General features: G+C 34.6%; 3 protein-coding genes and 1 long non-coding RNA gene across 5 annotated transcripts; 3 read left to right on the forward strand and 1 right to left on the reverse strand.

Annotated features, from left to right (window-relative positions):
* Nucleotides 1-41: 41 nt before the first annotated feature.
* On the reverse strand, nt 42-26,546 carry LOC108202680 (GDSL esterase/lipase At1g09390). Of its 2 annotated transcripts, XM_064084341.1 has the most exons (6): nt 26,230-26,546; nt 24,366-24,551; nt 23,625-23,785; nt 22,867-23,137; nt 22,352-22,629; nt 42-52 (listed from the first exon to the last, which is right to left on the reverse strand). In XM_064084341.1, the coding sequence occupies exons 1-5, from the start codon at nt 26,459-26,461 to the stop codon at nt 22,400-22,402; spliced, it is 1,080 nt and encodes a 359-aa protein (XP_063940411.1). In that variant the 5' UTR covers nt 26,462-26,546; the 3' UTR covers nt 42-52; nt 22,352-22,399. The 2 variants fall into 2 exon arrangements, with proteins under 2 accessions (XP_063940411.1, XP_017226685.1); XM_017371196.2 differs by lacking the exon at nt 42-52 and having other exon boundaries at nt 22,290-22,629.
* LOC108201990 (dynamin-related protein 4C-like) lies at nt 10,297-12,881 on the forward strand. Its single transcript, XM_017370345.2, has 2 exons — nt 10,297-10,901; nt 11,216-12,881. Exons 1-2 carry the CDS (start codon nt 10,337-10,339, stop codon nt 12,706-12,708), a joined length of 2,058 nt encoding a protein of 685 aa, XP_017225834.1. The 5' UTR covers nt 10,297-10,336; the 3' UTR covers nt 12,709-12,881.
* LOC108202679 (dynamin-related protein 4C-like) lies at nt 19,643-22,205 on the forward strand. Its single transcript, XM_017371194.2, has 2 exons — nt 19,643-20,380; nt 20,546-22,205. The coding sequence occupies exons 1-2, from the start codon at nt 19,816-19,818 to the stop codon at nt 22,039-22,041; spliced, it is 2,061 nt and encodes a 686-aa protein (XP_017226683.1). The 5' UTR covers nt 19,643-19,815; the 3' UTR covers nt 22,042-22,205.
* Nucleotides 24,809-27,651, forward strand: LOC135149239 (uncharacterized). Its single transcript, XR_010287539.1, has 2 exons — nt 24,809-25,035; nt 27,203-27,651. It is a non-coding gene; the product is annotated as an uncharacterized LOC135149239 (long non-coding RNA).
* Nucleotides 27,652-27,855: the final 204 nt, after the last annotated feature.

Consider the following 27,855-nt stretch of genomic DNA (forward strand, 5'->3'; position numbering starts at 1 on the left):
GATTAGTGAACAAAGTGATATATGATCTCAACTTCGGTGACCACTCTGATATTTAACCCATATTAAATTTAACATCCAAGCTCATCCAAATTATTAATAAGAAATATTATAAATTCAGAATGGAATGCATAACAGAATCCAAAATAATGTTATTTTTAAGGGTCTTTTTCTAGTGTGTGCCCATGTGCACACACTAACAACTATTTTTAACTAGTTTAGAGATATTTTGATTAGTGTAAATTTTTACGCATGGTCATCATTATTAATAAGATTAGAATCGATAGACACATAACTAAAAAGTGATTGTTAGACAAAGAGAATCAAACCTTTTTGCTCTTTTAGTTATATTTGATGTCATAATCGTTATACTATAGAGACTTTTGAGTTTACTTCAAAAATCTTATTAGATAACTTACATCTTATCCTCTTATCTTATGTTTTCTATTTTAGTTAGAGTGAACTAAACTATTGTATTGTATAAGATTAAGCAAGAAGTTTCTCTCTCAAAACCCTAATGAGAGTCAGCCGCCATTCATAATTATCATCCATCTTTCAGCGCCCCCTTCTTCCATCAAAACCACATCCATCCCATCCATCCTCTCATCCCGTTTCCTCCATCAAAACCACATCCATCCCATCCATCCTCTCATCCCGTTTCCTCCATTTCTATATCTTTAATTTCTATTATAATAGTTTTCAATAAAATCGAGATCTGAATCCTTTTGAGTGTGATCTTGTTACCGTACCCATCTTTTTGGGTTGTTGATTGTCCCCAATTTTTGGGTGTATGTCTTGTTGCGTTTTTGATTCGTTGTCATGTTGCGTGAAGAATGATTTCTACGGTGTATTGGGTCATCTGTTAAAAGAAGCAGCAGGATATTGTCCTGATGGTACCTTTGTGATGCAGATGTTGATGAAGAAGAAAAGGCACATAGCTTGAAGCTTCACAGTGAGAAGTTGGCTGTGGCATATGGACTTTTGACTGTCCCTGTAGACGTGCCTATACGAGTAATGAAGAACCTTCAAGTTTGTGGAGACTGCCATTTTGCTATCAAATTGATATCCAAAATCACCAACCGAGAAATAATCTTAAGAGATGCTAATAGATTTCATCATTTTAATGATGGCTTGTGTTCTTGCAAAGATTATTGGTGATGGCTATATTGTCTGCAGTCATGGCCGGAGTAGTTTTGGATGAGGATTTTCGTGAACCATGCTTCTTTACATTTCTATGGATCCAATGATTACTAATTTAGTTTGAGAGGTCCAATGCTTGAATACAGATCGTTGAACACTTATATATAAAAGCTTAATAGAAGAGTTGAGGATGGCTGGTGAGACAATTTATCCTATGTGAAATGACCGGCGTCATTGTACATGTACATATACACATGTTTCACCACTGACACCGGAAACCAAGATAACCGTGATCTCTCATTTTCAAGAGGGAGAGGTATCCACTAGCTAGGCTACAAAACTACTCCAATATTCATGTCACTTTTTCTTGAAAGGTATAAACATAATTTTTGAGAAATTTATTGCTATATTTACTGTGAGTTATATATCATTTTCTCTTGAGCATCTATTTAACTCCATTGGTTGCTGACTATATCTAGGGTTGCAGTGTTAAAGATTCAATTTTTATTAACCAATCTTCATTTGTCTCTCTTAGTCAGAACTCATGAATCTCGACTCTTCTCCACCAACTCTTGATCTGCAGATGAGAATTATATTTCTGTTGTGTAAGCAGATCAATAATCTAATATATATTTTAATTTCCAATTAGAATAGTAGATTTGAACACATGTTAGCAAATTTTTTGTATGTGTTTGTTTAAGTTACCACCTACTGAACTAATTTATTCAGTTGGTGGTCAATTAAATAAGATCTGTTAGCACATACAACAAATACATAAGCTTCTGGCACTCACTGAGCTTTAAACCCTTGAAGTCGTTTGACGTTTAGGTAATACTCCGATTACCATCATAGTAAACAGTCAACCATTAGAATCACATCTTCCTGGGCTATGAACGAGTGTAACCTTAAATTTTAATATCAGGGGTCGAATATGAGACTTCCTATCTCTTCCCAGTTCCCTAACCTTTATTTGTTAGGAATGCCACTAAATGAATTCTATGTTTTAATGTTTTAAAGCATACAAAAACCCAGTTGCTAGCGACCTGTACTAAATGAACATAAAAGCTTCACGTAAATAAACAAAACCAGAGTTTGAACTAAGAACAGACGACTTCTAATCCAAGTTCATCATCTTGAGGTTTTGTCCATCCCTTCAACTCAAAAATGATCAGTAAGTATTGCTCTATAGACACACACACACACACACTTATAATTTACTGACATAAAGATTGTCGAGCGCAACTAAACATTGAGATACAGGTCATGTTAAATAGTATTTCTGATCAACTCTTTTTTTTTTTTTGGGGGTTAAAAATTTAGGCAGAAAGGAAATCCTTGACCGATTATTAGTTTAATGCATTTCCAATGGTAGAAATGATCCATTAAACTTGAAACTCAATGCGAAGTAATGAAATCATGGACAACAAATTCTTACAATTTATAAAGAAAGCTTGAGGTTCAAGATATCATTCTCTTCCTCTACTATCTCTTGTTTATTTTGATCATCTTCTGCAGTGGTAGATGGACCTGTAATATTATCTGCAGGAGCTGGGACGGAGATAAATTTATTGATCTCGAAATCCTCCAGCTGGAACTTCGGACACCAACCATATTGATCTTCGGCTTTTCTTCGCTGTCCTTCACCAGAACTTCGTTCTCCTTCGGTCTGTCTACTCCGCCTACACGTCGCGTACTTTTAATCAGTGCAAAGAATTTCTCCATTTTTTCATCCTCAGTCTCTCCTCCATCATTCTCTACCTTTCTCTTCTTTCCTTCCTTGCCCTTATCCATGTATGACTGTTAAAATGATTGAGATTGTAAGGGTTTTTATGGAGCGGGGCTGTTATTTATTTAACAATTGCATGTTACTTTGGAACTACTGAAATACTTAGAATACATGAGTTTATCAGTATTTATACATATTATGTAGAGCTCGGGTAAACTTGAAAAAACTACTTAAAGTTGCTTAAATATATTAACGAGTATTCTTAGCCTTATTTTATAATTTACTACAGAAGTACGAAATATTCTAGTTTAAAATAAAAAATTATCCCTTTAAAGTGTGCAGCCTAAACTTATTTTTACTTGATATGTTTATTTTTAATATCGTGAAGTCATGTGGTATCCGTATTCCAGAAGAAAACACAAATCAAAGTCATATTTGGATGTTCGTATATTTTTCATATCTATATTTAAGATTTAAATTTGAATACAGAATTTTTGTATCGTATCCGATCAAAAATTGTCCGGTCCAACAATAATGGTGTGTCCAGATAAGATACTGTTATAATATATATAATTCATGCGCAAGTTGGTGAGGTTGGACCGTGGGAGCTCTGTTGTCTTCCCGTAAGGTTGCTTTCTTAACAACCAAGGGTCCAATTTTTTTTATTTTTTATTTACGAAAACCAAGGGTCCAATTTAATTAAGTAAATATTTGATAAATGTTGAGCGGTTGGATAACTCGGTGGTTAAGAGTTTATCCTCTGTCGTTTCAGGGTCGAATGAGAGTTTCGTAGAACAGATACTTAAGGCTATATAAGCTATATTTGTCGAAAAAAGAAAAAAAAATATTTGATAAATGTTAAAGAAAGCAGTCTAGACAAATTTTATGTGATAGTCATTTCCCAAAATATGCAGATCTATCCCTTTTTTTTGTTCAATTAAACCTTCTTCTTAATTGGAATTATTTGTTACTCCCAAGTCCTACCACCATAAACAAGAGGGCAGACGAGAAAGCCACTTCAAAATTTTAGGAATGGTCAGATGCCTTGCGTCAGTGCGCGTACGTCATTGTTGGTCATATATACTATATAAACAGAGAAAATGACCTTAATATCATAATTTATATACATATATGTCCAAAATACCAGATATCGTTCAAGGTGTCCATTTTAACCATTTTTATGCGCAGTTTCTGGATGCGTGTTGCGTGTCCTCTTAATAATCAAGTAAATAATAAACTCAAATGTTCATGTCTCTCTCTGCATACTCTCTGCATACTCTCATTCCTGTATAATTAACATACTATCTCTACTATCTATCTTCACGTGACCAAGTATTCATATCACTTTGTATTATACATCTATTACATATAAAAGCTCACACCGGGAAGACTCGTCGGGAATTATGCACATTACTTCCAACTTGCATATTTTTGTTTTCATCACAATCAAAATTAGTTGGATATTCTACAATATCCTCGAACTCGAAAACGCTAATCGTTGTGATATTATTTGAGATTGAAGTTGAATAGAAAACGAAGAAATGTGTACTTATGTATTGCTAATAGAGAATCAAGAGAATACTTCATATTAATATGTGAGATTTAAAAAAGAATATGTGCAAATATACGTGTTCGCAAGTAAGAGAAGTATAAATACCATATGAAGTAATAGTAACACGCATGTTATGGATGCGTAGGCAGTAGCTGCGCATGGCTCGAATGCGTGTGTGCAGACACGCATGATTTACTTGCGTGTATAATATGTTATTTTGGACAGTTTTTCCGAGAAACGTTATTTTGGACGAGATGATATGAAAACATGATAAAAATGATATTCACCATATAAACAGTGTATTTGCTATATTTTAATTTTGAGAGTAAAAGTTTAATTACATAAAAATGAATAAATATATAGGTAACTAATCTTTTATTAAATAATAAATATAATATTTTTAATATTTTCAATTTAAAAATTTTATAAAAAATTTAAATAATAAATATGATATATTTAATATTTTAAATTTAAAAATTATATAAAAATTTACTTTTTCTGAAAATTAAAAGAAAATATAATGAAAATTATGGTGGGAAGCATCTTCTATCGTAAGCTATGGGCCTATGGCTGCTTGCCCGCTTGGGACGACAAATGTGGAAATTTTGTGTAGTAGCCCAAAATGGGAAACCCTACTCTTAATTTAATATTATATACTCCCTCTGTCTTTCTGAGTTGTTTGCGTTCACTGTTTGCAGCATTTTGAACCTCTTATAAATTATAATTTAATAAATTCTTTTAAAATTTTTTTGTTTGAATAAAAGTTTAAACATCAAACTTTAATTCAGAAAAAAATTAAAAATATATTATAAAACTATACTTTAAATGAGTTTTGAAAAGCGTGTCAAAAAATAACGTAAAAATATGAAGGGGACAGAAAGAATGTATACAAGGCGAATGGTGATATTTTGATTACATGGTTCTGAGAATTTTTAAGATCTTATCGTTTGAGATTGGCAATAATTGTTGGTCAAATTTGACATGCAAGATATTATGGGACCGTTTGGGTGAACTTAAAATAAGTGCTTCTTGCTTAAAATAAATAAGTATAGTAGAAGTTAGAAGCAAAATAAGACTTATAAGTAATTAAAGTGTTTGAGAAATAAGTAGAAGTCCTGAAACAAAAGCTAGCATTCCTAACTTTTTATAAGTGCTTCTTAACTTATTACACAAACGGTACGAATAAGTGCTCCTAACTTATAATCCAGAAGTTGGACTTATAAGTCCGAAACAAACACCCACTATGTAAAATTTGGTAACTTGTAAGAGATTATGCTTCGGTGGAGAAAATGCCAGAAATAACTGTTTTTCAGGGGTCATGTGCCCAAAATAACCATATACAAAAAATGTGTTCATTTTACCTACTCAAACACGCATCTTCCATATGCGTATGTATTTTATTTTTTTAAACATAAAGAAGACGCACTGAGCAAATGCGCATTCACTCTGCTCAGTTGCCTCCAAGCTGTGTTATAATATTTTAAGCAAAGACATGTACCAGTTGACCACGTGAGATGGCATGCAGATAGGTGGGCCACATAAATAGTGGGCCACATAAATAGTGGCATACGCATGCAGATAATGCGTGAATGTAATTATTCAATACCAGATACGCATATCACGAATGCGTATTCTTTGTTTCTTTTTGTTTTCTATACACGCATGTGGTGAATGCGTGTTTGAGTGGTCATTTAAGGTCCGCACATAGTCATTTTGGACAGTATTTTGTGTAAAGTGGTTATAAAAGGCACTCACACGCTTCGGTTGGTATGGTGGGGTATAACTATATTGATTCGCTATAATTTAAAAATAATACGTTATTAATATTTTAAATTATTAAAATAAAATATATCAGTTCAATATGATAGTAAATGATGTGTAATCTTCTTACACATCATTATTGTCATTTTATACAATATGATAATAAGTCTAAGTTCTAACACAAGTGTGTTGTTTGGAAAGTTTTAATACAAGAAAGATATCATGTGTGAAAGTTAGAAATGTAATGGTACCAACCGGAAAAATCAAATACATGAGGCTATCATAGATAATAATATCTTTTTATTTTTTAAATATAATATTTTCACATATTTTCTTCAAAAAATAAATATATGTTGAGTATTTGTCATTTCTTATTTTAGAAAATATTATTTGCTTTCAGACGGAGTATAAGTTTACATATTTATTTTTAGAAACTGAATAATGAGGTAAGACAATAAATTTTTTTAAAATATCAAATAAATTTTTATATTTTATCTATTCATTAATCAATTAATTATAAATCAAATACAAAATTAATAAGCTGGTGATGGACTTATTCATGAAAGAGACGAACCAGGTCACAACCGGACCAAATTAGTTACCTTCCGATTAAGAGTTACTGTACAAAATATGACGACATTCTGGAACTTGATGGCCAGAGGGTCAGACAGAGCTTTCTTGGGCACAGCAACGCCCCGTTTCTTGATTGATGGCCAGAAAGGTTGACAACTGATGTTGAATCATGTACTCCCTCCGTCCCCCTGAATTGTATACATTGGGGGACGGGGACGCGGCACGGACTTTAATGCTCCTGTAAAGTGTATTTGTGTAATTTATTTTTAAAATTTTCTTTTTCTGAATTAAAGTTTGGATGTTATATTTTTATTCAGAAAAAGAAAATCTCAAAAATAATTTACAGAACTATATTTTACAAGAGCATTGAAATGCGTGTCGAACAGTTGAAAAGAAACGTATACAATTAAATGGGACAGAGGGAGTGGCTTTTTGTGGATACTCCCTCATTACCACCGGATTCTTTGGTGGTGTTTGTTGAAAAAAGGAGAAGGTGCTTCTGACGACTGCTTTTCTTTATCCGTTTGTGTAAAGAAGTAGAAGCACTTTTAAGAAGCTGAGAATGCTAAATTCTCTCTCACAGCTTCTGTTTTTTTTCCAAACACTTTCTTAATTTATTTACATTTCACTTCTACTTCACTTCTTTACTATAAGCAAGAAGTCACTTCTTTTAAGTTCACCCAAATGACCCCTTTATGGGACCGTTTGGGCAAACTTAAAAAAAGTGACTTTTTGCTTAAAGTGCAGAAGTGAATAAGAAGTGAGAAATAAATAAGTGAATAAAGTGTTTGGAAAAGAAGCAGAAGTTCTGAGAGAGAAGCTAGCATTTTCAGGTTCTTAAAAGTTCTTCTGCTTATTTACACAAACGGGTCAAGAAAAGCAGAAGCCAGAAGCAGCTTCTGCTTCTCTTAAACAAACAGCCCCTATGTTTTTTTTGGACGTACCACTCATTTCTTTACATTACAAATCTTTCCTAAAATAGTTAATGGGTCCCACCATTTTCTCATTTTTCCTTCTCTTTCACACTACTTTTACTCCACTGTCTCAATTTTTATATATTAAAACTTATAATGGGTCACATCACTTCACCTACTTTTCTTTCACTTTTCCATTATTTTATACATATTTCCTAACCTCCGCGCCCAAACCCGATGTAAACAATTGGGTGGGACGGAGTGAGTAAGAAAAGAATAATTGCCTCAATTCATGTCATATTTATACTCCTTCTGTACTCGTGAATTTTTTACGTTGAGATTGGACACGATGTTAGTATTTATACTTCTTCTATATCCGTGAATTTTTTACATTGAGATTGGACACGATGTAAGAAACATATATAAAGTAGTACTCCCTCCGTCCCCTCAATTCTTTACATTGAGTTTGGGCACGGAGGTTAAGAAATATGTATAAAGTAGTGGAAAAGAGAAAGAAGAGTAGGTGAAGTGGTGGGACCCATTGATTTTTAATATATAAAAGGGAGATAGTGGAGTAAAAGCAGTGTTTTAGAAATCGCTAGGCGTCCCAGGGAGGGCGGGGTACCTTCTAGCGATTAATCGGGAAATCGGGGATTAATTGGAAAGATTAATCGGAGCATTAATCGAACATATTATTTTTAAATTATTATAATTAAATGTAATTTAATAATTTTATCTACTTTTCACTACTAGTAGAGTCAAACTGGTAAACAATATAATATCATATATAAAATAAATACTTGATAGTTGATACATGTAATACAAAATCGTTGATTAAATAAATATATACCAATCAGTCTCTTATAAATAATGTAAGAAATATTAAATAAAAATATTAATCATTTTACTTTTTTTATAAGATATTAAGTTAATTACAAGTGACTACTTAATTTCTTATAATAAAATCATAATTTTAGATTTTATTTATTAATTTTTTTTTGGTTATTGGCCGCCAAGACCGCGGGATGTTGACCGCCTAGGACCGATTTTTGTAAAAAACGCCTAATTCACCACCTAGGACTGAATCGGGGCGTTTCGGGGCCGCCTAGCGCCTAGGCACCGCCTAGACTGATTTTTAGAACACTGAGTAAAAGTAGTGTGAAAAGGAAGAAAAAGTGGGAAAGTGGTGGGACCCATTAGTTATTTTAGGAAAGTTGTGTAATGTAAAGAAATGAGTGGGACGTCCAAAAAAAGAAACGATAAAGAATATAGAGGGACAAAGGGAGTATAAGATAATAAGAAATAAAAAGAAAAGTGGCGAAAGTGGTGGGACCATCTATGTTTAAAATGGATAGATTTAAAAAAGTAGATAAAACTAGGATGTGAGATTGAGTTTTATATTATAGAACTTACTACTTTATTAATATTTTATCAATTAATAATAAAAAAATATGTCATCGAAAATAACTTTTAATCTACTTTAATATGTAAATTTTAGTTTGTTTAAATGATGTAAAAGTAAATTAAAATTTTGGGTCCAAAATTATTCAGTTTAACCGATAAAAATGGAAACGTGACAACTAAAAAGGGACGGAGAGAGTATTAAATTTTGATAGATCTCGCTACTTTACCCGCTTTTCAACTAAATTTATTCTTTTTTCTTAATCTTCGTGAAAGTCAAACAAATTTAAATAAAATGGGACTGATGAGTAATATTTTAGAACATTTCTCCGAAATTTGTTATTTTAACTATCGGCTTGTTGTGACTAGACCTGACAATTCGGTACACGACACGAAATACGACACAAAAAGTTAAGGTTTACTTTTCAATATTCGATACACGAACACGAAAAATACACACTTACATTTAGTGTCGGGATCGGTTTTTAATACAGGTACATGAACTAAATAAATAAATAAAATGAAAAAATATATTATGCTTATTTATTTTATATTCTTTAATCAATTTCATTTCTGTTATCTTATGTCTAATCTATTATTCAATTGTTTGTCATAGAAAAATTGTAAAAAATATTAGATTTATTGTGAAATTCGTGTACTTTCATATAGACATGTATATTTAGTGTACATTTCATTCCGGACCACTTGTGATACACGGAAGATACATGAAGTAATTCGGTTCGTATACTTGTTCAAGAAATTGATACATGAAATCGAAACAGTTCGAATTCAGATTTAGGTTGCTGGACACGAAAATACGAAAGTACACCATGCACAAAAGTGAACCACATGAATTGTTTACCAGGTCTAGTTAAGACACATTGATATTTTTTTTTCTCGATTTTATACTAGGAAAATGCTACATGCACAGAAATGGGTACAAAAATATTCACAGAATGAGTATGTGTTAACTTGTGATTGGAATGGGCCCCCTGCACATGCATTAATAGCACCAATTAAAACTCCCCACCTAGATTGCCATGTCATTTTATGTAAAATTATGTACCCAATTTTGTGCATGTAGCACTACTCTTTATACTAATTAAAATAGAAGCTGATCGATAGTGAAAAAGTTGACGGCTGTGGTTGTCACTTGTCACATCAGTCGGTAGTCGGAAGAACTTCCTGCATGTAAATCCAATCAAATAAAAAAATCCTTTTGCAATACATTTTCTCTATAAACTCATCTGAAACAAAATATGCTAGTACCAAATGAGAGGAAGCTCCAGAAAAAGAGTAAAGCAGGATAACAATAAGTTGAAGCAAATTGTTGCAAAACCCGATCAAGAGACCAACAATATGCCATTAGTTATAAGTGAAGTTGATGAATCAGCTGTGCCTCTCTCTTCTTATGCACCCATTGTGTCTTCTTACAATGAAAGAATCCGACCACTCTTGGATGCTGTTGACAAGCTCAGAAACTTGAAGGTCATGCAAGAGGGGATTCAGCTCCCCACCATTGTTGTTGTTGGTGATCAGTCTTCTGGCAAGTCCAGTGTGCTTGAATCACTGGCTGGGATCAGCTTGCCGCGTGGTCAGGGAATTTGTACCAGGGTTCCTCTGATAATGAGGCTGCATCATCACTCCAAACCTGAGTCAGAGCTTCATCTGGAGTATTGTGGCAAAGTGGTCTCTACTGATGAGATAAATATTGCAGAAGCTATAAACATGGCCACTGCAGAGATTGCTGGGAATGGAAAAGGGATATCTCACACACCACTGACACTTGTTGTGAAGAAAAATGGAGTTCGTGATCTCACTATGGTTGATTTGCCTGGTACACATTCCTTAACTTTGACATAAACCCTCAAATGCTCTGCTTGTTCTTGTTTAGTTGCTTCTATCATGTCATTTTGTTGCATTATTTTGTTTACATTTGTACAGTAAGAAACAATGGATTCTGAACCTTTTTCTTTACTTTGTGTATAGATTCTAGAGCAAGAAATATAGATTACATAACTTACTGTTGATAGCAAATTTTATGTTTCAATTTGTTTTCTTTCAAGGCCAGAGTTTTCTTATAGGTTTTTTTTAAGCATTATGGTCATTATGCCATATATAATGTAGTGAGGAAACAAATATTTGTAACAGGCATCACCAGAGTTCCAGTTCATGGGCAACCAGAAAACATATATGAGCAAATTTCTGATATCATAATGGAGTTTATAAAACCTGAAGAAAGTATTATACTGAATGTTTTATCTGCAACTGTTGATTTTCCTACCTGTGAGTCTATTCGGATGTCTCAGTCTGTGGACAGAACCGGAGACAGGACACTGGCTGTCGTTACAAAGTCAGATAAAGCTCCGGAAGGGCTGCGTGAGAAAGTCATGGCTGATGATGTGAACATTGGGCTTGGATATGTTTGTGTAAGAAACCGGGTTGGTGATGAATCTTATGATGAAGCAAGGATGGCGGAGAGCATGCTCTTCGAATCACATCCTCTGCTGTCGAAAATTGACAAGTCTATGGTTAGTGTTCCTGTGTTGGCCAGGAAACTTGTGCAGATTCAAGCCACGATTATATCTAAATGCTTGCCAGATATTGTCAGGAAGATCAATAGTAAGTTGAATGGAAATGTTTTGGAGCTTAATAAATTGCCACAGAAACTATCGACTGTTGCAGAAGCATTGACAGCTTTCATGAGGATTCTGGGATTGTCTAAAGAGTCTTTAAGAAAACTTCTCCTGAGAGGCGAGTTTGATGAGTATCCTGAAAGTAAGAGTATGCATTGCACTGCTCGTTTAGCTGAAATGCTTAACAAGTTCTCTCAGGAATTGAAAAACAGTTCTCCGAATAATAGTTGTGAGAACTTTCTACTTGATGAGATTTTTGTGCTCGAGGAGACTAAAAGTGTTGCACTCCCAAATTTCCTTCCCAGGTCTGCATTCCTCTCACTTTTGCAACACAAGGTTAATACAGTATCAGAAATTCCTGTTAACTTTGTCGCTGAAGTCTGGAACTACATCGAGACTGTGGTAGTTAAAATAATGATGCATCACTGTGAAAACTATCCTCAAGTGCAATCATCTATCAAGCGAGCAGCCTTAAATCTCATTTCCAAAATGAAAGATCTATCAAAATATCGCGTGATGGAAATAATAGAGATGGAGGGGATTGCTGACTATACGTGTGATCCCGAGTACATGGCAATGTGGAGTAAGCTCATGATGTCATGTGAAGCTTTCAAAAAGGCTTTTGATAGTGATTCGTCAATAGCTAATATTGAGGGTTTTGGGGAAATTGATATCGGGCATTTGAGGGGTTATCCAGGTGTTAGAGATGAAGCATTTGACTTGAAGATGAGGCTCACGGCTTACTGGGACATTGTTCTGAAAAGAATGGTTGACTCTATTGTTCTTCACTTGCTTCTGTTGTTAAAGAAGTTAGTTAACCAGGGTGTGGAAGAAGAGGCAGTGGACGAGGTTTTGGGCCCTCAAGGTGGTGGCATTGAGCGTTTGATGGATGAATCGCCTTCGGTTGCTATTAAGCGAGCAAGATTGAACCAAAGCATTGGTTTGCTTAAGGAATCAAGGGATGTGTTGGCTAAGATCATTGATCGAATAGCTCTTGTCGATGACTAAAGTCTAGTCCTAGCTAATCCATTTGGCCAGTTGTTTTGTGATTACAGTGAAGTGGTTTGAACTCTCTGTTCTCTTTTGGAACTGCATTCTCCAAATTAAGTAATCCTTTTTGCTGATTCTGGCCACTTTGTTTTCATGAAACTTGTCATGTATGTGTTTTGGAACTGCACTAATTTCGTTAATTAACTTTGTTTTCTTGTTAATGACTTGATGTTACGAAATGCTGTAGTCCATGTCACTTCTGTTTGTGTCTCAAAGTTTTCCTCCATAAGTTTTTTGTGCATGAAGCTGCGTATATACGAGTAATGAAGAACTTTCGGGTTTGTAAAAACTGCCATTTCGTTATTAAACTGATATCTGAAATTGCCAATCAAGAAATAATCTTAGGAGATGCTAATGGATTTTATCATTTTCAGGATGGCTTGTGACGGGTTCTTATTACAGAAGCGATCATACACCACTACCACTTGACACACATAAACACATTTGTATCGACTGATTTCTGAACGCTTGACCTCTTATAATTGACAAGAGGAGAGGTTTTTAACCTATATCATTAGACGTGGTAAAAATTGGATGGGATAGAGCCGTAGAGGGAGTATAAATTACACTTAAGATATCGGTTTTTTCTCTGTTGTGCTTATAGAGATGCTAAACACTAAGGGGCCGTTTGGGTGAGCTTAAAATAAGTGCTTCTTGCTTAAAATAAAAAAGTGAAGTAGAAGTTAGAAGTTAGTTAAGACTTATAAGTGATAAAAGTGTTTGGGTAAAAAGTAGAATTCATGAAACAAAAGTTAGGAATCGTAGCTTTTAATAAGTGCTTCTCAACTTTTTACACAAACGGTACGAATAAGTGCTTCCAACTTAAAAGTCCAGAAGCGGGGCTTAAAAGCCCCGCCAAACACCCACTAAAATTTATAAGTTTAACTTATTTTGATAGTCTTTTATTTCTTAATACGGTTTTTTTATGGTGTGCCCATGGGCACACACTAAGTGCTAAAATCTATGAATTTGGAAGCTTTTGATTGGCTTACACTCTCTAATAATGGTGGACCCCCCTGCATTTACAACAACCACACCAATCAAAACCCTCCAAATGCATAGATTTTAGTGCTTAACATGTGCCCATGGACACACTAGACAAACCCTTCTTAATAATGGTGGATCCATTATATATGCAATAACAATACATGAAAATGACCTGAAACATATAAAATTTAGTGTTTAGTACGTAAGCATCCACCAGACAAATTCTTTTTAATGGTATATTTAGTGTGAGTCAGGCCGAGATCAAGCTGGTTATGCTAATAAATGGATGTAAAAAATTTTCCAAAAAATATATAATTACAAGACACATATTTTATAATTTTATTTTGAAAGAGCATCAAATTTTTAAATACTTCGAGTGAAATTGTCAAATCATATATATTATTTGGTTGGTCTGTTAAAATTTTCATTGATGTCAAATTTTTACCTTTTTCCAAATATTTTGGACGCAAATTTTTCTTTCTCGAGACTTCAAATATCTGGGGTCCCTCCACCGGGAGTTATCTGGTGGTGCAGCATTGAAAATTCTAAAATCCTCTTTCACATCAACTCTTAATCCTCTTAATTATCCAATAGTCTATCTTCTCAGGGTTAAATATGAAGTTGGTGATTATATAATTAAAAGAAAAATCAAAATTTTCAGTGGTAATTTGAAGAAGATAGCAACACATTTAAACTCTGAGATCCCAAATTTGTTGATACTCTCTCGGTCCCGTGGTAGTTTACGTACACTATTTGCACGCATTTTGAGACTCTTATCAAGTATAGTTTCATAATTTTTTTTGTAATTTTCTTTTTTTGAATAAAAGTTTAAACATAAAATTTTTATTCAGAGAAAAAAAAATTAAAAAATATATTATGAAACTATACTTTAAATGAGTGTGGAAAAACGTGCCAAAAAGTAACGTAAGGAAATAAGGGGGACAGAGGGAGTAGTAAACTAGAAACTTTAAATTTTATTTTTAAAAACGACATAATGATGATATATACGGGAGTACTCCCTCCATCCCGATGAATTGTATACAGTTTCCTTTTTGGGATGTCCCATCAATTGTATACATTCCAAAAATAGTAAACTTTTATAATATAAAACATCATTACATCAACTACTTTATTCCACGATCTTCATTCTATAATAATATAACGGTCTTTCTAATGTGTGCCCAAGGGCACACAATAAGCACCGACTCTCATGAAAATAGCTTTTTTTGATTGGTGGAATTGGTGTAAATGCAAGGGCGCCATCAACATTTATTATCTATCCACCAATCAAAAACTAGTGTTTCCATGGGAGTTAGTGACTATTGTGTGCTCATGGGCACACCATAGAAAATTCGATAATATAAACACTATTACACCCACCACTTTCCTCCACTATCTCAAATCTATTACTCCTTCCGTCCATCTGGATATATATATTTGTATTGAGCACGGAGACTAAGAAAAATGTATAAAGTAATGTAAAGTAATGAAAAAGAGAAAGAAAAGTAGGTAAAATGGTGGGACCCATTAATATTTGTGATAGATTTGAAAAAGTAGATGAAATTAGTGGGTGGGTGGGATTTTTATATTATAAAAAGTTTACTATTTTGGGAAAGTTTTGAAATGTATAGAATTGAATGAGACATTCCGAAAAAGAAAGTGTATAGAAATCAAAGAGACGGAGGGAGTATTAAATATAAATAGGTCCCACCACTATACCCACTTTTCATCTAACTTTACTCATTTCTTACACAATTGCTTAGTCTCCGTGTCCCAACTATTTGTATACAAATGACTGGGACGGAGGGAGTAATACTCTGGAGCATGTAAAACCAAGATGCAATCACCTTCGAGCATTGCAAGTCAGATGAGTGGTTCGATCTATGTCTTGTCATGCAGGTCAATAACTTCGTCCCATCTGTGCACAGAATGCCGGGAAACGTAACCTATAAGAGCATCTATAAGTGGCTAAATGAGACATGATATTATCTAAAATTTGATGAACCTGTAAGATTTCCTACAGACCTGCAGATGTTCGACAAATTTAGCCAGGAGGTTGACTAAAATTATAGACAAAAGCTGAAGTTGAGTTTTTCGAGTAGTTGGCTAAAATTTTGTATTTATAGTATGCCAACTCAGTTTTTTTTAACTAAGGGGTTTCAATGGTTGGAGATACTCTAACAACTAACAAGCCCGGGAGACTGGGCAGGTTTGTGATTTATTTTATTTTCACTCAATTTTTATATATTATCTTAATAGAATATTGGTTTGTACATTTTAACACAAATGAATAATTTTTAAATTGTGATTAGTGATTGTAAATTAGAATTTATTTAAATTAAGTTATTTCTGTTTGTAAATTAGAATTTATTAAAATTTGAATTATTTCATAATTATTCAAACGCTTCGAATGTTTTGAAAAACAAATTAGAAATTAGAAATTAAATCATCTTTATAAAACGAAATGAAATTAGAAATTGCAAAACGAAATGATGAGGCAATTTTACCAAAAATTTTAGAAATCAAATTTTATACACCAAAATAAAATTTGATTTACACAAAAATGAATAAAAGTTAAAAATTTAAACACAACAAAAACAATTTAATCAAACAATCTGACTTTTTACAAAAGGAAATGCCCTTGCAGTGAGCAGAGGACAGAGGTGCAGTGCTTTCTGCTGCTTTCTTTCAGTGGTAGCCGTTGCACTGCAGTGATATTGAAGAGCGGGCGGGCCGGTTCGCTTAGACAGACTGGTCCATGCCAGTTCACGGTCTCGTAAACCGGTTGTGGCTCTCTTCGTGCCGTGCCCAACTCAGACCCGATTTGTGTCGTATTTTGACCGATTTTCTGAACGACTTGGGTCTTGCCAAACCGCCCGTTTGACTGGCTCTACCTTGAAACAACACAATAATAGAGTTTAGTTTGAACACTTAACTCTATTATTACACTGCATAATCTAAATTCATCATTCCATGTACAATGATAAAGATGTTCCATCTACATCTGGAACCTTAAGACTCGATTTAATATTATTTACTATGCAACATATATGGACAAAAGTACACTTGATGACATTTTACAAAGATAGCTTGAGGTTCAAGATATCACTCTTTTCCCCTGCAATCTCTTCTTTCTGTTGATCATCCTCTGCAGGGGTCGATGGACCTGCAACATTAATTGCAGGAGCTTGGACAGAAATAATTTTATCGATCTCGAAATCCTCGGGCTGGAACTTGGGACACCAACCAGTTGCTGCTTCTAGAAGCTTTTCTTGGTTTTCCTTTACCGGATCTTCTTGGCTCTCCTTCCATTTGTCTAGTACTCCACCTAGACGTCGCGTGCTTTTGATCAGCGCGAAGAATTTCTTCATTTCTTCGTCCTCGGTTTCTTCCTCATCATCCTCTACCTTCCTCTTCTTTCTCTCCGTTCCCTTGTCCATATATGTCTGCTAAAATGATGGAGAGTGAGTCTGAGGGGGGTTTTTATGGCATGAGAATGTTATTAACAGGTGCATGTTACGTGGGAACTGCTGAAAAACTAGTGAAATACTAGTGAAATACTAGAATAACATGAGTTTTTCAATAGTTATTGAGATTAGTCAAGAGGGTACTCACAAGTATATATACCAGGGTTCTCAGCTGATCATAATTCATGGGCAAGTTGGTAGGGTTTGGAGTTGTACTGTCTTCTGAGTGGGGTTGTTTTCCTAACAACCAAGGGTAATTTGATAAAGCCACACCTGATTATACTATTTTCCACAAATCAATTATTTATGATTAACACACAAGTTTGGTGTATATATTAAGGGGGTGTTTGGGTATAATTTTTACTTTTTAAGCCCGGCTTATATGATATATAAGGTATAAGCCTCTCTTTATGCCGTTTATCGTTTGTGTAAAAAGTTAAAGAAGTTTTTATAAAAAGCTGAGTTTAGTAACTTTTGTTTCATAACCTCTGCCCTTTACCAAACACTTTAATCATTTATAAGTTTTAACTTAATATTAATTTCTATTTCACTTATTTATTTTAAGTAAGAACAATTTATTTTATACCCACCCAAACGGTCTTAAATCTTCCTAACGAGATCTTAAGAAATTTATCATTTTGAATAAACCATAATTTACTTTGAGGCATGAATAGAAAGATGGGAGAAGTGCCGATTACGGGTCGTCTCTAAAGGAAAAAATTATTTTGAATTTTAGTCCAGGACAATTTAAGTTTCTAGTTCGGCTAGTACTTTGACAAGAATCATTTCTAGACTTATCAATTTGTAAAACCGTCATTATAATTATAAAAATAAATTCTCCGAGTGAGGAATAACATGAATATAACTTAATCTGAAAAGTAATGGGTTTTGATCCGAAAAAACGGATTAGTTGAGGTGCGTTCAAGTTGGTCCGGACATAGATTTAACAAAAAAAACAACTTGCTTTTATCCCGATCTTAATCCGAAATTCCCCGTCTTAGTTGAATCACATATCGTGTCATAGAATTATACCAAGCCAGACAATATTTCTGTATAGCTTCTTCGATTTATCAATGACTTAAAAATGACCGACAGGCGACACTACTTGGTGGAGGGAATATATGTTATAATGACGACCACGAAATAAAATTATTAATTTCCACTTAGACCATAATGATGTTTAAGAATTCCTTTAATACTACTCCCTCTATCCCATCCGTGGTTCTTTACGTTATTTTTTGGCACGCATTTATAAGCTAAGCTCCCGTAAAATATACTTACATAGTAAATAAAAATTTTAAAAAAAGTTTGACGTTTAAACTTTTAGTCAGAAAAAGAAAAAATTAAAAATTCGTTATAGAAATATAGTTTATAAGAGTCACAAAATGCGTGCAAACAGTGTACGTAAACAATCTGGCGGGACGGAGGGAGTATTACAATAAAGGATAGAGAAACATGTGACATGAGCAAAAACAGTAAATGGCGTCATTGCCCATACGTAATGGTTGATGATATTATATGCAGTGACATGTAAAGTTATGGACGGAAAGCATCTTTGATGGGGCATGCTCTACTTGGTTGGCATCTTGGCTACGTAAATTGTGGAAATTTTGTGCAACACTACAGAAGTGACCTACCCCACTTTTATTTTGCTTTGGAGATGCCCCACCTTTAGTTTGCTTGAATCAATGCAATATACAGAGGCAACACCAATCTACTCGAGCTCGGAAACCTGGTTCACCAGTGCAGATTTGTGATTAGCAGTAGAGGCGGGGTGTTATGTAGATTTTGTTAGAAAGCAAGCAAACAGGATGCATAGACGGAACTACTCAAGGGCTAACTTGGACTTAAGCCAGGGTAGTTTTTGAAAAAAAAGTCTAATAATTATATATATTATGCAATTTATGTGTTACTTGAATTCAAGCCCAATATTAATTAAGTCTGCCCCATCAATATAATCAACTAGATACAGACAATAGAATAGAAAATGGAGAGGAACTAGGTGAAATTCTATTTTTTTTCGATCTCTAAAAGCTATGCAATGAGTATATCTCTATTAAATCTCACACATGAGGTCTTTGGACCTCATAAATATACCGGTGGATATATTTTTGTTCGTTATTGACTTGTCAAACTCACCCCAATCCAAATTTCTGGTTCCATCCCTGACAGAGGGTAGCACAAAAATTTGCCAAAATTCCTCATGCGCTTAATTGCTTCTTGCATTTCACGTCTCCTTCATCGTTTTTGTTGGAGATAATATTGTTTGATTTATCCTTGATTTAATGAAGAACTTTTACTAAAAAAAAGTGTGAACCGTAAATAAGAATAAAAAAATATTAAACTATGAAATAATTTATCCATGTAAAAGATAATGAGATTTTCGATTCAAGAAAATGATAATATTAAGCTAAATTCTAACACATGAGGTCCAATTTATGTAGTTTTTTTTTTTTTTTTGGCTAAATAATTTATGTAGTTACGAATATAAATCTTGGTAGCCTGGTCTGCTTCTTTTGTTGGGAATCTTTAAACTAAAGTGGAATAAAGTTGATTGATAACAACAAAGTGTGTATGCACTATGCAGAGATGAATGGGAAAGTGAGGAGTCATGGAACGGATTCCAAAACAAAGAATAAAGAATGGTGATAGTAAGTTTAAGCAAATTGTTGTGAAATCTGATCAAGAACAGACCAACATGTCATTAGTTGTTACTGAAGTTGATGAATCAGTTGTGCCTCTCTCTTCTCATGCACCCATTGTGTCTTCTTACAATGAAAGAATCAGACCACTCTTGGATGCTGTTGACAAGCTCAGAAACTTAAAGGTCATGCAAGAGGGGATTCAGCTGCCCACCATTGTTGTTGTTGGTGATCAGTCTAGTGGTAAGTCTAGTGTGCTTGAATCACTGGCTGGGATCAGCTTGCCGCGTGGTCAGGGAATTTGTACCAGGGTTCCTCTGATAATGAGGCTGCATCATCACTCGAAACCTGAGTCGGAGCTTCATCTGGAGTATTGTGGCAAAGTGGTCTCTACTGATGAGATAAATATTGCAGAAGCTATAAACATGGCCACTGCAGAGATTGCTGGGAATGGAAAGGGGATATCTCATACACCACTGACACTTGTTGTTAAGAAGAATGGAGTTCCTGATCTCACTATGGTTGATTTGCCTGGTACACATTCCTTAACTTTAATATAATACCTCATATTCTCTGCTTATTCTTGTTTAGTTACTTCTACCAGGTCATTATGTTGCATAATTTTTGAAGTAATGTATTGTTTGTTGCATTATGTCAGTTATTTTAATATGTTAGTGAGAAAACAAATGTTTACCACAGGTATTACCAGAGTTCCGGTTCACGGGCAACCTGAAAATATATATGAGCAAATTTCTGGTATAATAATGGAGTACATAAAACCAGAGGAAAGCATTATACTGAATGTTCTATCTGCAACTGTTGATTTTCCTACCTGTGAGTCTATTCGAATGTCTCAGTCTGTGGACAGAACTGGGGACAGGACACTGGCTGTCGTAACAAAGTCAGATAAAGCTCCAGAAGAACTGCGTGAAAAGGTCATGGCTGATGATGTGAATATAGGGCTCGGATACGTTTGTGTGAGGAACCGGATTGGTGATGAATCCTATGAAGAAGCAAGGATTGCAGAAAGTATTCTTTTCGAATCCCACCCACTGCTCTCCAGAATTAACAAGTCTATGGTTAGTGTCCCTGTGTTAGCTAGGAAACTTGTGCAAATTCAAGCCACAATTATAGCCAAATGCTTGCCAGAAATTGTGAGGAAGATCAATGCTAAGCTGAATGAAAATGTTTCGGAGCTTAACAATTTGCCCCAGAAACTGTCGACTGTTTCTGAAGCATTGACTGCTCTAATGAGGATTCTGGGATTGTCGAGAGAGTCACTGAAAAAACTTCTCGTGAGAGGTGAGTTTGATGAATATCCTGACAATAAGAATATGCATAGTACTGCTCGTTTAGCTGAAATGCTTGACAAATTCTCCCAAGACTTGAAAAACAGTTCTCAGAATATTTCTGACAGGGAATTTTTACTTGATGAGATAATTGTGCTCGAGGAAACTAAAAGTGTCGCGCTGCCTAATTTCCTTCCCAGATCTGCATTCCTCTCACTTCTGCAACTAAAGGTTAAAGCGATTTCAGAGATACCTGTTAGCTTTGTCGCGGAAGTGTGGGACTACATTGAGACCGTGGTGATTGGAGTTCTAATGCATCATTGCGGAAACTATCCACCATTGCAATCTTCTACTAAACGAGCAGCCTTGAATCTGATCTCCAAAATGAAAGAGCAGTCAACATCTCAAGTTCTGGAAATTATTGAGATGGAGAAGCTTGCTGACTACACGTGTGATCCAGAGTACTTGGCAGTGTGGAGTAAGCTCATGAAATCACTTGACAATTTCAAGCAGGTTATTGAAGGGCCTGTTACCTGGATAGCCGATATTGAAAGTTTTGGGCGTATTGACCTTAGTCATTTAGATGATTATCCAGGTGTTAGAGATGTAGCGTTTGATCTAAAGATGAGGCTAACTGCTTACTGGAACATCGTTCTTAAGAGAATGGTCGACTCTATTGCTCTTTACCTGCTTCTTGCTTTAAACAAGTTGGTTAACCAGGGTATGGAAGAAGAGATCGTGAACGAGGTTTTGGGTCCACTAGGTGGCGGCATTGAGCGTCTGATGGATGAATCACCTTCGGTTACTATTAAGAGGGGAAGATTAAACCAAAGCATTGGTTTACTTAAGGAATCAAAGGATGTTCTGGCTGAGATCATAGATCGAATTGCTATCGCTGATGACTAGTCTGCTTGCTCCCTCCTGATCCTTGGGACTAGCTCTTCTGTGATTGCAGTCATATAGTGCTTTCTTGTTACTTTAATCTTTAAGAACTTCATTGTCCTATGTCATCCTTGTTTGTTAATCCTGGTCTCTGTTTTCATCAATCTTATTATGTTTGTCTTCTGGAACTACATGAATTTCAACACTAATTACCTACAACACTGTGTTGTCCCAGTTGTGAAGGTTTTTGTCAAGCTTAACGAAAAGATTGGGACAATGAGCTTTTGATATGAAGGTTTTTTCTATCAAAAAATTTCATTAAACCTTCTGATAATTTATAGACATCACAATGATGCATATTGGACAATAAACTAAAAGTACATCAATGACAAAAGAAATCGAAGGCGACCTGTGGTGTTGAAAAAGCATTTGATTGAATTTTTGAGGCTACAATGTTGTTGGCTGCTTCAGTGTAATGGATTCCATCCCAGCTAACAAATTTAGATTCTTCATCGCAGACCTGAGCACCAGGTTGACCACATGTCATATGGATATTGTAATTGTATGGAGGTCCACCATATCCGCAGCAAGCCATCAACGGACTTGAGAAACCTGCATGGTTCATCAATCAATCAAAAATCATATAAACACAGCAAAACATATCAACACTAACTGTTTCTATAAATATTGATTTCCAATTTTAGGCGATAGATAGCACCAGTACTCAATCGAAAGAAACAGGTGATAGCAATAGCTAAAGGACTTTAAACATTTTGTGCATTTTAAAATCTAACATGTATTTTATAATATACAGGAAGCTGTATGATAATATGTTATTGATGAGCTTACCGTATTTGCTAGAGTTGGCTATGAGATCATACTTGATGGCATAAATATCGACATATACAACAGTAGCATCCTTCAGTTCAGATCTTAATCCTTGGGATAGGTTGTGTAGTCCTTCATTGAACAGGTTTGCAGCGTTGTTGTATCTTGAAATGCATCCATGTTGATCAAGATCTCCGGAAGTTTTCTCAACCATGGAAAGTTTTTGAGGGAGACATCCCAGTGGACCAGTGTTGTGCACCCAAAAATTCCTGCCACCTTGATCATATAGTGTCTGTAGAATTTCATAACAAAAGATAGTGACCACTGAAAAAGCTGGTAAAACTTGAAACAAAATTAACAGTTCTGTTTAATTAATTGCAATTTGTCACTGTACAAAATGCAATTAACCTAATTGACATCTTCTTCTTTGTTTTCTTTTTCTCTCTCGTGGTGTGTTAATACTGATTAGAAATATTTTCGTTGTGAATATACAATATCAACTGTTAGATATTAATGATTATTCAAGTAATAAATCTAGGTAGAATCAGAAGCCTAGAGAGCCTGATTACGGATACTATATTGAACAGTAAATATTCAGGAGCCATTTTCTCAGTAAAGATACGAAAATATTTAGGAGATGAAATATATCTGTGTCGGATATCGGGAATCAGAGAAATAGAAAAGTTAATAGATCTTGAAAAGTAAGATGAAAAGCTAACAAATTATATGTGTAACATCAAGCTCTCTAGAAAATATTTTGAGAGAAATGCTTATCTCACCTTCACGGCAATCTCGATCTCTTTTAGTATAGAAGGGATGCTTTTGATAACTTGTGCATATGAAAGGTTCTTTTTGAATCCATCAGCCAGATCGTTTTGGCCTATATCGATCACATAAAGTGCACGGCGGAAATCTTCATCACCAATCATACGTTGTGAACCTAGATAGAAGTTTAAGGTTTGGTCAATTTTTGCATATGTATACATTAATAACTTTCACAACATATATCTGTGATTTGTAATACGTAACCCATCATTAAAAAGCAAAAATGATATAACAGAAGTATCTGTGAGCTCTTAATGGTAGAGAGTTTTGATCAGGTTTTGTATTTCCAGTGGTTTGATGAAAGATTGCAGGTTCAAGAGAAAAAGTGATAGTTCTTGGTAAATTTGTCTTCCATATACTACTTGCAACTAATTTTAATAATTGAATTCGACTACCAATAGCATCTTGGTTACTTTGAAGAAACCAAAAAACTTTCCTGCTCTTTTCAAGTATGAATCATATCAAGGATCAGGGATTAAAAAGGAGTTGTAAGCATTAAGCAAATTCAAGTCAAAAACATGTCCAGTCTTTATTGTCTCACAACAAGCCCTCAACTTCACATAATGACACAACTTAAGCTTGAAATGTACTGAAAAAGATGTGCATGACTTGAGAAGTTTATTATGGAACCTCAGTGGTCGTCGTATTGAGAACTAATAAACAGATTCAACTGTACAGAAAATTAGAATGTATACCTGCAGTAACAAGTTCAAGTGACCGGCTTTTGAATCGAAGGAACTGCATAATCTGAACATTCAGGGCAAAGGGTACATATCTAGGGAGGGTTGATGAACCTACTATTGCAAAGTTTGCTCCATTTGAGAATGTGGACCCCATTGATTCCAAGTATGGGCTCAGATAACTAGTATTTACATTTTGGCCTGCAGTGAAATAATTAAAACACCTCAAATTCATACCCTGTATTGCATATTCCAACCCAGGATTCACAGGGGACCAAAGCACAATGTCAGCACACTGAAAATATAAAGAAAAAAGCAAGCCCACATGTGATCTCAAGTCTCTACCTTACATATAAAGATAGCATTATATAATAAGAAAAGGCCCACGCATTACATCAAAAAAATTGTATATTTATACGTTAAATTAAAACAATAATGCACTTCCTCCACTTTCCTACATTTTGTGTTTGTTCTTTCTTGTAAAGCTATTATTGCATTCCATATTAACATTATATATGGGAGCCAAGCTCTTGAACTGACATCCTAATATTGCTATACAATTCACCAGCCTGACCACAGCCGATATCCCTCGCCTCTTCATCACAGGAGATTGAGGATTCGAGCCTCCAGGATCAAAAGTAAGCAGAGTAAAAGGCATATTGGTTCAGCTCTTAGGCAATAGAAGGTAGTATGTGAATAAATAATACTTCACAATATATATATATATATTCGGGGTATTGTATAATGTATGCTTGATGTTTACAGTTCAATTGTATTGGTGGGGTTCAGATTGTAAAAGAACCGCAAAAAAAATTCTGGAACCCACTTTCAGCACAACACAAACCAAACCATCAACAAGTGCTCACTCTTACAATTTTAAATACTAAAATTTAAGCAAAGATCATTAAGATAGAATGCCTACAGTTTACAACATTGCTTAATATGTTACACATATAACATGTGACTCCCATTAGCTTTTGCGAAAAAATCACCGATAATTTAAGTATATAACTTTATCCCATTTCTATAATCCCAGCTAGTGCACTTTTTAACCAAGCTAATACTTCAATACAACAAAGACAAAGTATCAACAAAAAAATGCATAAACTTCTGGATCCAGAAAGTAACATGTGGAAAATATCTCTTTACAACTCTACAATGCAAATACAGTAGCACCTCACAGTCTCCTTAAATTAATATCCTAAGATTAATTAAAGTTTTTAATTTCATTTATTCTCGGTGAATTACTTCACAACCCAAGTATAAATCAAGAAGTGAGAGGTAGAATAAATGACCAAATATAAGCACATTTTATAAAGCTTAAATTGAAAAATACTCCCTCTGTCCCTCTCATTTCTTTACAGTTACTATTTTGGAATATCCCTCCCATTTCTTTACGTTACTATAAATAGTAAATTTTTCCCATCATTACACCCACTATCTTCCTCCACTATCTCATATTTAACGATAAAAACTACTATTACACCTACTATTTTCCTCCACTATCTCAAATCTACTATTAAATATTGGTAGGTCCCACCACTTTACCCACTTTTCATCTAACTTTACTCATTTTTCATACATTGTCTTGGTCTCCGTGTCCCCCACCAATGTAAACAATTGAGGGGGACGGAGGGAGTAATGAAGTAATAGCACTAACATTGACACATTTAATCTGTGCTTTAGTAGGTAACATAATAACCAAAACACACATAGTGATCACCGACACTAACACACAAAAATCCAAAGCAAGACACAACACTTCACATATACAGACATATATACCATAAGGTGGCCCCGACTATAGACGGACAAAATTTTCGAAAGCCTTTGAAGATAAACTGATTTTGACCAAGACCCGTCTAAAAGTTGCACTTACAGAGGAAATCAATAATGAGGCGACCATCAGAGAGTCTGCCAGTAGATCTACGAAAGAAAGTCCTCCCATTAGGCAAATTAACAGTGTAGCCAAGGCCTGCAACTAATCCTCCTGTATCAGAATTTGAATCTCCGAAGTTGAAAATGACTGGTGGGTTTTTGCACAGAGAGAGCACTGAGCTGGGTAGTACAAAGAGAGTGAAGAGTGAAAGAAGCAGAAGCTTGGAAGCCATTGGTTGAGAGGAGTTTTTTGTTTAGTTTTTATTGAGCATGTGTGTGAATATTTATGGGGGTTTGTGTATGTATTGGTGTGTGGGTACTGGGTAGATTCAAATTGACCGGTGTTTTTGTACATTGTTGGATCCTTGTCGGAGTGTGAACGCATGTTGCCCGTCTCCATTATTTTTTTACACTTTTCTTTTTGAAATATTGCATCCAATTTTTTATATTTCAAAATTTATCAGATATTATATAATTATAATATAAAAATTAATTACTCCAATTATTTTTTTCACTATATTTATTTTATACATTAAATATCAATCAGTCCCATCACAATCCTCATTTTTCTTACTTCTCACTCTTACTTCACTTATTTTAATCTTCGTTCCCGACTCAAATGTAAATATTTGGTGAGACGTGGGGAATACTATTATTACTTTGTTGTGTGCTCGGATAGGTCTGTATATTGTACTATGATAGTATACATCGCTAGAAAAAATATTATCATAAGAGAAAAATGGAAACGTGTATATTAACTTTTATCATTATTTAAATGTGTACATGAAATATGTAAAATGTAACTTGTATATCTCTACTGTCTAAAAAATTGCAGCTCGTGTACTATCGTTAAGTTTTTACTTAACACCGTAAAGATAGGTTAGTAAATTCAGCAGCCAAACGGGTTGATCCATAAAACGGTTATATTGTAGGATTTTGCATCAGTTTTTTACGGTTAATCCTTAAATCTGCAGTTTGAGCTTGAGATAGTGGAGAGAAAATGGGTTGAAAAATGTGATTTTGATGAATGGGTTGTTCAACGAGTTACTTGGACAGAACTTAATAAGGGCGAAGATTCAGTGGTTGCGTGAATGGAAGGAGCGGGTATAAGTACTTATGTTGGTTTGATCCTCCTGTTTGTGACACAACACGTAGAGTGATTTCTGATTTTTGCGTCAAATTAAAGAGTACGGAGATGAAATGAAGCGTTTGAAGATGGTGCACATGGATGAACTACAAGAAGTGAAGAGAGGAAGCAAGTAGCTAAAATATGTTATGTTTGTTGTTTTTATTGGTCTTAGTATATGTAACATTTTGGATGTTGTAATGTTAGTTTATAGTTTGGACAAGTTGTTTTAGTGTAATTATGTGATCATGTAATGACATTTTGGTGGAGCTATATATAAGACTTAAGTTCTCATTTCATTCATAAATATAAGACCATTACAAGTTGATAAATAGATAGATATATAAACACTGATAAACTGATTAAAAACATAAAAAAATCTTATTGAAAACACACATGCCTTCCCAACGTCGTCTACATCTCTACTTCAATAACACTCCTAATAGTTCTTGGTGGATCCACCATGGAATTAGCCCCCCCCCCCCACCCCAATCGCGCGCG

This window comes from Daucus carota, chromosome 9 (assembly GCF_001625215.2).
Source record: "Daucus carota subsp. sativus chromosome 9, DH1 v3.0, whole genome shotgun sequence".
Lineage (NCBI taxonomy): Eukaryota > Viridiplantae > Streptophyta > Magnoliopsida > Apiales > Apiaceae > Daucus > Daucus carota.

Coding starts and splice junctions, on each gene's coding strand:
- LOC108202679 (XM_017371194.2), top strand. CDS start 19,816: ATGGAACGGATTCCAAAACAAAGAATAAAGAATGGTGATAGTAAGTTT. Junction 20,381..20,545: donor CACTATGGTTGATTTGCCTG/GTACACATTCCT, acceptor TGTTTACCACAG/GTATTACCAGAGTTCCGGTT.
- LOC108202680 (XM_064084341.1), bottom strand. CDS start 26,461: ATGGCTTCCAAGCTTCTGCTTCTTTCACTCTTCACTCTCTTTGTACTA. Junction 24,552..26,229: donor CCTCATTATTGATTTCCTCT/GTAAGTGCAACT, acceptor ATTTCACTGCAG/GCCAAAATGTAAATACTAGT. Junction 23,786..24,365: donor ACTTGAACTTGTTACTGCAG/GTATACATTCTA, acceptor ACTTCTATCTAG/GTTCACAACGTATGATTGGT.
- LOC108201990 (XM_017370345.2), top strand. CDS start 10,337: ATGAGAGGAAGCTCCAGAAAAAGAGTAAAGCAGGATAACAATAAGTTG. Junction 10,902..11,215: donor CACTATGGTTGATTTGCCTG/GTACACATTCCT, acceptor TATTTGTAACAG/GCATCACCAGAGTTCCAGTT.